This window comes from Tachysurus vachellii, chromosome 18 (assembly GCF_030014155.1).
Source record: "Tachysurus vachellii isolate PV-2020 chromosome 18, HZAU_Pvac_v1, whole genome shotgun sequence".
Classification (NCBI taxonomy): domain Eukaryota; kingdom Metazoa; phylum Chordata; class Actinopteri; order Siluriformes; family Bagridae; genus Tachysurus; species Tachysurus vachellii.
In genome coordinates this window covers 5,771,588-5,781,587 of record NC_083477.1, presented here as the reverse complement: position 1 = coordinate 5,781,587, position 10,000 = coordinate 5,771,588, and the positions used below count along the sequence as shown (strand labels likewise).

The 10,000-nt window shown below is 42.0% G+C and overlaps 1 protein-coding gene across 1 annotated transcript in view; it reads left to right on the top strand.

Annotated features, from left to right (window-relative positions):
- LOC132861516 (inactive phospholipase C-like protein 2) overlaps nt 1–10,000 on the top strand; it is a 178,428-nt gene that overhangs the window by 96,402 nt on the left and 72,026 nt on the right. Inside the window, exon 21 of the mRNA XM_060893075.1 lies at nt 4,415–4,683. Within this exon, the coding sequence (XP_060749058.1) occupies nt 4,415–4,683 (269 nt within the window). The remainder of the gene's footprint in view (nt 1–4,414; nt 4,684–10,000) is intronic.

Genomic DNA, 10,000 nt, shown 5'->3' with positions numbered 1-10,000 from the left:
CAGAGTCGGGGTTCGATTCCCGCCTCCGCCTTGTGTGTGTGGAGTTTGCATGTTCTCCCCGTGCCTCGGGGGTTTCCTCCGGGTACTCCGGTTTCCTCCCCCAGTCCAAAGACATGCATGGTAGGTTGATTGGCATCTCTGGAAAATTGTCCCTAGTGTGTGATTGCGTGAGTGAATGAGAGTGTGTGTGCCCTGTGATGGGTGGCACTCCGTCCAGGGTGTATCCTGCCTTGATGCCCGATGACGCCTGAGATAGGCACAGGCTCCCCGTGACCCGAGGTAGTTCGGATAAGCGGTAGAAGATGAATGAATGAATGATGATGAAGACGGTGGTGGTTGTGTGCGATGAGGAGAAAGAAGAAGAAATGATGGTGGTGGTGGTGATGAAGAAGAAAATGATGATGGTGATGATGAAGAAGAAGAAAATGATGGTGGTGATGATGATGAAGAAGAAAATGATGGTGGTGGTGATGAAATAGAAGAAGAAGAAAATGGTGGTGATGATGAAGAAGAAGAAGAAAATGATGGTGGTGGTGGTGATGATGATGGTGGTGGTGGTGATGAAGAAGAAGAAAATGATGGTGGTGATGATGATGAAGAAGAAAATGATGATGGTGGTGATGAAGAAGAAGAAAATGATGGTGGTGATGATGAAGAAGAAAATGATGATGGTGATGATGAAGAAGAAGAAAATGATCTTGGTGGTGATGAAGAAGAAGAAAATGATGGTGGTGGTGATGAAGTTGAAGAAGAAGAAAATGGTGGTGATGATGAAGAAGAAGAAAATGATGGTGGTGATGATAAAGAAGAAAATGATGGTGATGGAGAAAAAGAAGATGATGCTTAAGAAGGAGAGGAAGAAGATGAATGTGATGATGATGATGATGATGATGATGATGATGATGATGATGACGAAGAAAAAGAAGATGGTTGTTCTTACCAAATCATCTGAGATAATAATGAGTTTATATTAGAGCAAGAAAGCACAATAAAATGTTTGTCACATTGTTTGGTGATTTATTCATGAATGTTATAACATATACACACACACACACACACACACACACACACACACACACACACACACACACAAACACATTTTGTTGAATCGTTCAGTTGTTTCTGAAACTATTTGTTCTACCAAAACAAAAAAAAGTTGACATATAAGTTGATTTTTTTTAATAAAGGAAAGGAAAAAAATAATAATAATAATAAAGTGTGCACTCTTCTGTAATAATTAAATTAAGTTCCAAGCGACTCAGAATAAAACAGGGATTAATTTACTGCTACTGACTCTGCCGAGGAACTGCTGGTGAGATGCAAATGTAGTAGAATAGCAAAGTGGAAATAAAATAAAACCCATTTAAATTTATCAGCTACTTTCTCCCAGCTTTAACTTCAGACTGTGGCAGCGGTTGCTGTATTACTTAAGGTTGTTAATGTGACTTTAAATGTCTAATAGCAAACTCCTTCTCTTACTACTAAATGTTTAATTCCAACAAATTATTTTGTTCTAAATTTAACAAATTCCATCATCTGTCCTTGGTGTAACATGACTTTGTTTGACTGAATAATTTGCTCAGTCTATTCTTTTATTTTCTCCTCCAAAAGCATTTTTGGGGGAAAAAAATTCATTACAAACATGACTGTATTTCACACGTGCTCACAGTGGCGGTCCTAGAGGCGGGGCCACAGGGGCCCTGGCCCCTGCTGAAATCTCGTTGATGAGAAGAGCAACCGTAGATTTTTTAACAATGATCACAGATGCAATTGAACCCCCAAACAATTGGTGGCACTCGAGCGTTTGAAAAAGGAATGTTGCCGAAATGTATTTGCACTGTACTGAATAAATTATTTTGTGTGCTTGAATGTACCCTGTAATTGGCCCTTGAATGTAACATGTGGCCCCTTAATGGCCCCTGTTGCAGAACCGCCACTGCATGCTCATGACATGTAATGGATGTATCAGTGAAGCGAGCTGGAAAAATATCAACTCAAACGAAGATCAAATCTTAAAGACATAACAGTGGGTGTAATCACGTGACATGCCTGTCACTGATAAACTGCATGAATCTACAGTCTGGGCTAGAAAGAATTCAGCCAGCAGCCTTGCTTCTTTATACCATTTTGTGCGTTCTTCTTTTTAAAATGCTGGCGGTGCTGTTACACCTCTGATACGAGGAATGAAAGCTAGTTGTAGTGAGAGAGGATACGTGTGTCTGAACAAGAGGGAGGGAAGTAGAATAATGGAGGGGTTACTGTACATTGGTCAGGGGCCTTGGTTTACAGGGGGATGAGGTCAAGAAGGTGCAGGAGTTTCAACTGTCCTGTCCAGGGAGTGTGGAAAAGAGGTGAAGAGGCGAGTGGAGGCGGGTTGGAGTGGGTGGAGACAGGAGTGTTGTGTGACAGAAGAGCGTCAGCAAGAATCAAAGGAAAGGTGTACAAGACAGTCGTGAGAGCTGCTCTGCTCTATGGGTTAGAGACTGTAGAAGTGAGGAAAAGACACGAGGCAGAGACGGAGGTAGCAGAGATGAGGATATTGAGGTTGTCTTTAGGAGTGACGAGGATGGACAGGATTAGGAACGAGCACATCAGAGGGACGGCTCAGGTTGGCTGGTTTGGGGACAAGGTCAGAGAGGCTAGATTGAGATGGTTTGGACATGTACAGAGGAGGGAGATGGTTATATTGGTAGAAGGATGTTGGAGATGGAGCTGCAGGTACGTAAGAGGTCAAGAGGAAGGACAAAGAGGAGATATATGGATGTGTTGAAAGAGGACATGAAGGTAATTAGTGTGAGAGTAGAGGATGCTATATGGAAACTGATGATTCACTGTGTGACCACTAACGGGAAAAGCCAAAAGTAGGAGAAGAAAAAGAAGAAGATGTGATCTGATAATGACGTGAATGCGGATGAGAAAAATGAAACCTTATATGTCATGACAGATATCCTCAGATATAGGCTACTAGATAGCTAGCATCAGAAAATCTGAAATAAAAAGCATGAATAAGAATTAGCAGCTTTATTATTTATATAGCAGTAAAAACCTAAGTGTACAGATTTAATGCAGTGTTGTATAGATTTGCATTCATCCATTAGTGTTGTTAGATATCTACAGAATCTAACAGAACACATAATATTGGAGAAAACAGTCTGTATGTGTTGTGTTACTTTCTTAAGAATTGATTACAAATCATGAAGGAAAATCTTCATTTTTTTATTTTACTGTTTAAGTTTACTTCTTGATTTTCTGTAGTATTTAGTGTATTCAGTGTAGCTAGTAGGCTTTGATAACATTGATACATTCATTCGTTCATTCATCTTCTACCGCTTATCCGAACTACCTCGGGTCACGGGGAGCCTGTGCCTATCTCAGGCGTCATCGGGCATCAAGGCAGGATACACCCTGGACGGAGTGCCAACCCATCGCAGGGCACACGCACACACACTCTCATTCACTCACGCAATCACACACTAGGGACAATTTTCCAGAGATGCCAATCAACCTACCATGCATGTCTTTGGACCGGGGGAGGAAACCGGAGTACCCAGAGGAAACCCCCGAGGCACGGGGAGAACATGCAAACTCCACACACACAAGGCGGAGGCGGGAATCGAACCCCGACCCTGGAGGTGTGCTAACCATTAAAGTGTGTGTGTGTGTGTGTGTGTGTGTGTGTGTGTGTGTGTGTGTGTGTGTGTGTGTGAGGTGTGTGTGGGGGGTATTTCTAGCGAGTACAATAACACTATATTGTTAAGTTGGTAAGTAAGAACATAATGTCCGTTTTGTTGTGATGGACTCCGTGTGTATCAGCTCGTATCTACCGGAAACGCGGAAACAGCGGCTGTAATAAACTGCTGTATGGGCGCGTGCAGCTACAGAGACGTCTGAACGCGGCACGAGCGCCATCTGTGTGTGTGTGGTAGATGGGGGGCAGAGAGAGAGAAAGAGAAAGAGAGAGGGAGAGAGAGAGAAAGACAGAGAGAGGGAGAGAGAGAAAGAGAGAGAGAGAAGAGAGAGGGAGGGAGGGAGAGAAAGAGAGAGAGAAGAGAGAGAGAGGGAGAGAAAGAGAGAGAGGAAGATAGAGAGAGAGGGAGAGAGAGGGGGGAGGGAGAGAGGTGGGTAGGAGGAGGGAGGTGACTGGTGCGTGAGTGTTCGGTTGGAGAGAAAGAGAGAGAGAGAGAGAGAGAGAGAGAGAGAGCAGAAGAAGAGTTTATCAGTTTACACACACCGCCTTTATGAATGTATGAGATCTCCGTCACGCGCGGAGGCGGTTTTCAGTTCCAGTTTCGGTTTGATTTTCCGCACCGGCTTCCCAAAAGGCTGAACACTGAAGCTCGTCCCCCACCACCAACACCACCTTGTGCACAATGCGCGCGCGGTGTGTGTGTCGCTGTTGGTGTGTGTAGCTGAGGGCGGACCACTATGGCCGAGCCGGAGGCTGCGGACACGGTGAGACCTGCGCGAGACTTTCCCTCTGCTGCACCGAATGACAGCGATGATGCTCCTGCGGCTGCGGGCGCGCGCGCGTTCCTCAACACGGCCACTGCTGCTGTCCTCACCGGCGGCCCCGGAGCGCACGGAGCAGAGGTGGTGGTGCACAGTAACGGCGGACACCGGAGCAGAGACAGTTCGGCGGAGAGGAGCCACGGAGCTGGAAACGCACCTTGCGGCATCATGAAGGTTAGTGACTCGCTGTCGGTTTATCCCTGTCGCGGAAATGGACTTTGCCACGCTCGGGACTCCTGTTTAGACATTTGACAGTCAGTGGCTCTGCTTTAAAATGCCATTCACACCATCAACAACCGACACTGTTCTGTGGGTCACATTGTCCGTTTCCGGTTTGCGGGCACGAGCGCGCGCTTCTGCTGTGATCTCTTCTGAAACGTAGCTGAAGTTCAGGATGCAGATCCGTTAGACACGTTAAGCTTCAGTGCAGCTCGAAGTTTTCTAAGCAGCAGCACGAGAGGAGAGATGATCTGTGTTATTACTGATACAACATGAACACTGCTTTAAATCACAGCGTTCACATGAGCCAGAAAAAACTAATCATGTTTCCTGGTCAGAATGTCTGTGTGTGAAGTTTTGTGTGTTCTTGCCATGTTTGCATGAGTGTCCTATGTGTTCCTCCCATTTCCCAAAAACATGCAGATGGGTGGATTGTCTATACTGATTTATGTGTGTGTGTGTGTGTGTGTGTGTGTGTTTGTGCGTGCGCGTGCGAGAGATGTGATATACAGGCATCCCATCCATCCTTTGCAAATTCTCTGACCTTGAGGCCAGTGTCCTGGGGTGGAGGTAGACTCTTGATCCACCACTTGCAGTTTCTACAGCTGCCTCTATCTACATTTGCAGACAAAAAAAAAATCAGGAGAATTTTATTCTCGGTAAAACCACATGCATCTATTTAAGCACTGACCTCATACCATGCAGCATGTTGTTTTAAAGGCACATTACATTTACGTTTACATTTTATATATATATATATATGTATATTTTTAAATGCAACTGAGCAATTGAGGGTTAATGGCCTTGCTCAGGGGCCCAACAGTGGCAGCTTGGTGGGCCTGGGATCAAACTCACAACCTTCTGATTGGTAGCTGAACCCCTTAACCACTAGGCTACCACATGCCCCCCACATGTTAGACACAACTGAATAAAACGCACTGAATATTTTTTTGTTCACGAGCCAGAGACTATTTTGTTTTTACCAATATGATGTGAGTAACATAATAGTAGCTGTTGGATAATTGATTTGCGTCATCCTGTGTGTAATATGACACGACTTTGTCAGGAGAACAAAATTCAATCCTTCACTTGATCAATCAGCTCCATTGATCAGCTGACCCGAGGCATGAGGAGCTTTGTTGTGCTAATTAAATTCTGCTGGGATTGCAAGGACAAAGATGTAACTGTTTGGAAGAAATAGAGGATACACACACCAACACATGCACGCACACACACACACACACCAACACATGCACGCACACACACACACACACACACACAAAGGAATGTTTCACTTTTTCTCACACTCACACGTTCACTTCAAGATTTTTACACAGATCTATGAAGTTTTGAGTGTGTGTGCGTGTGTGTTTTTGTGTGTGTGTGTGTGTGTTCATGCTTTTTAAAACCCAGCAGCTTCCCTAAATCCTGTCCCCTGGTCCTTGGTGGGAAATAGTTGTTTTGGAAGAAAGATTTGTCCATCAGCTCGATCCATTCCAGTTTGCTTAGCAACCGAGACGAAGCAGCGTCTTATTCTGTCACTCGCTGGCTTTATTGAATTCCGCTCTTGGCTGTGTGGGTGTTTTGGCACTGGCGGATGGGAGCAAGTGACAGGGAAAAGGATTGTGAGTGTTGAAAAGGTTGCTGGGTTTTGAGTTCAAAACCAACCTGATGTGTTTGGCAAGGAAACTAATCATGGATAAAACTTTTTACAAATATTTTACTCACAGAGCACATCTTTATTTTAGATTGATTATAGTTGACTGTTTGTTTACTTATAATAATATCATACCATCTAAATGGCATGATAGGCTACAGATTTTGTATATTTTGTAAATATTTATTATTTTGATACACAATATTCTGGCAGTGAGTTTTTTTAATTGTAGAACAAGGAAGGAATGAATTCAAAAACTTTGCTAAGTGCAGTTTTAGGAAAACAATCAGTGATTTTTACTCCTGAAGAGTTTTTATACTGCTTAAAAAGCAGCAATCAACCGTAAAATGGAGAATGTTGTAAAGCAATCAAGAGGCATGTTGTGGTTGCACACAGGAGTTAATAACACAAGAAAGGATTATGAGGGTTGAAAAGCGTGAGGATTTTGTGTCCGAAGCTGATACGACGTGTGAAAAGGAAACATTAAAAAAAAAAAACAACTCTAATATTTTATGGCCTAACGTCCCATCGTTTGTCCAAGAAGAAGCGCTATTGGCTTTTAGTAAATCTGCTTGGGGAAAGTATGCGAAGAATGTAGGCATGATAAGTTGTCTAAATGCCTTCAGGCCTGGGGCAGTAAATCAGACTCGTGTTACATTTTGGGAAAGCTCTCATGCTCCTGTTTAACTGTGAACACATGAAAATCAGGTCTTTTAGAGTAGGCATATCATATCATATCATTTAGCGTATCGTAGTACGACTATTTGTTATTTTATCCCTGAGATGAACATCAGGAACGGGAGGCATGTGTTTTCTTCATGTCCTCTGTGCAAGCTTATTTCTGTCACTCAGGCTTGCTCAGACACATCCTCCCTCGCAGATGAGCCTACGGATGTGGATCTGTGAGAGAGAGAGAGAGAGAGAGAGAGAGAGAGAGATGGATGAGAGCGACGAGGTGGATGAGAGCATGCACTCCCTTTAACACTTTTCCTTGAACAAAATGATCCACTTCATCTCACTTTGAGAGCCGGCACGGTTCACGCTGGGTCTCGGGCCACTCCGTTCATCTTACGTTCATCGAACGATCAAATTCGGTCTGCGCAATTAGTTAATAATGAACAAGTAAAATGAATGCTTTGTATTTAGACTCATCACATAAATACAGTTTGGTGTAGCGTATTGTATACGGATTCGTTAATATCGTAATAGAGCAGAAGTAGAGTTTTAAAGTATGACATCGCATGTGAGTAGGAAAAATGAAGTTCTAAACACAACATATTATTAGGATGTGCTTAAAGCTGCAAATGGATGGTCATGCGTTTAAATCCCGGTCCACTCGAGCTGCCCCTCCACTCGAGCTGCCCCTGAGTCTGACCTTTAACCCGCTAACTGCTCACTCGTATCCTGACTCAACTGTAAACCTTTAAAATAAAACCGTATGAGCGAAATGTTCTCGAGTCACGTCTCTCTCGTCCCTGCTTCGTGTTAATACCGAGCAGCTAACACGTTTCAGCTGACAACTGCACATGCGTCTGTCACTTAATCATACATATTAAATGATATTATATATAACTATTTATTACAGGTTTTTAAAAAAAGCTCTTTGCATTGGCATGTTAGTCATGTCAGTGATTTATTATTTAAATAATAACCAGTCTGTCATTTTATACAGCTGAAAACAGAATAAACGTAATATTAAGCAGCACTACACTCAAATAATAATAATAATAATAAAAAAAAAACGTTAATTTTTTTTCATTTCTAAAATGATCTCTTTTTTTTTACAAAGAGAATAAAGCACAAATGGATCGTTAACTATTCTTATTCGTTTCCGGTTTCTTCTAATATTTATTTTTCAGCACAGATCAGAATCAGAATCAGGTTTATTGGCCAAGTGTGTGGAGTTCCACACACAAGGAATTTGGTTCCAGCTGTTTGTGACTCTCAAAAATACAGACATAAATAACACTATACTATACAAGACAAGATAATACAGACTATACAATATTTACCATCTTAACACAGTAAAAAAAAAAAAAAGACACGATTTCTGAGCATCTGCTCAAATCTATATTTGGATTTAAAAACCATCTCTTAAATAAATGCATTTATCTTCCCGTGTTCTTAAAATGCGTCTAAATTCCCGTGCACTAATAGATGTTTTTATAAAAATAACCGCTGTTATTTATCCGCACTTAATCACTGCTAATCGCTCAGAATAATCAGCTGCCAATTTAGGCCGCTCTCCTCTCCGTCTAGACGTGGTGTATTTAGACAAATCTGTCAATCATGGCAACTGAACTTGGGTAAACATGTCCACAGTGCTGTTGTGCTGCTGAGTTTCAGATCAGCTGCTCGGACAGAAATGCTGGCTGTAGTTCACACATACACACACACACAGACACACACACGACTGGCACGCAAATGTTACATAACACACTACTAAAAAGCTAATGTGACAGTCACAGGGTCCAGAAGAACCGTAGCAGATTCTCCATGGGATTGTATGTGAGACAATTAATGTGTTGTTGCTTTGGGTGTTTTTTGTTTTTTTTAAGTAAAGGGTTGATTGTGGGGGCACGGTGGCTTAGTGGTAGCACGTTCGCCTCACACCTCTAGGGTTGGGGTTCGATTCCCACCTCCACCTTGTGTTTGGAGTTTGCATGTTCTCCCCGTGCCTCGGGGGTTTCCTCCGGGTACTCCGGTTTCCTCCCCCGGTCCAAAGACATGCATGGTAGGTTGATTGGCATCTCTGGAAAATTGTTCACTCCGTCCAGGGTGAATCCTGCCTTGATGCCCGATGACGCCTGAGATAGGCACAGGCTCCCCGTGACCCGAGGTAGTTCGGATAAGCGGTAGAAAATGAGTGAGTGAGTGAGGGTTGATTGTTGCACTTTGTTTAGTTCATTACTGTTTACTAAATTCTAGTCTTTAATGTAGAATTCAGTATTCATTTTAAATGTATTATTTTTGAAGTCATTGTTGTTTCACAGCATTTCTTACACGAGTAGGGCATCTACTGTGTGTGTGTGTGTGTGTGTGTGTGTGTGTGTGTGTGTGCGTGTGAGTGAGTGAGTTTACTGTTAAGGTCATAAATTTACACCCCCTTCACTGAATCAGCAGAATGTTAATTATTTAAAAGAAATAAGAGGAATTTTATTAACTGCAGTTTGTTTTTATTTTAGTTCTGCCCTGAATAACTGATTTCACACAAATAATCCAGTTCAGAAGTTTATATCCGCTCCATTTTTAATACGGTAATATAGTGTTTTCTGTGAAAGTGGTTTTTATTTAGCAATTGTGGGAAGGAGTCTCCAGTTTCAGCTGTTTTTAGAAAAAGAAAGTGAGCACTGTAGCATGATTTATTATTATTATTATTATTATTATTATTATTATTATTATTATTATTTGCGTTTTTTAATTATGTAAATTTATTAGGTTCAAGAGCAAAAGAAAAGAGAACCTTGTGAAGGAATGACTGTATGTTTATAGCTGCTATAACATAAGTGATATAAGAGGAATATTACACTTTTTATAACCTGCTGTTATTGGATAATAATAATGGTTATAACAGTAACTCTGTAACAGTAACAGTAACTTGCTTATTCTCCTAAA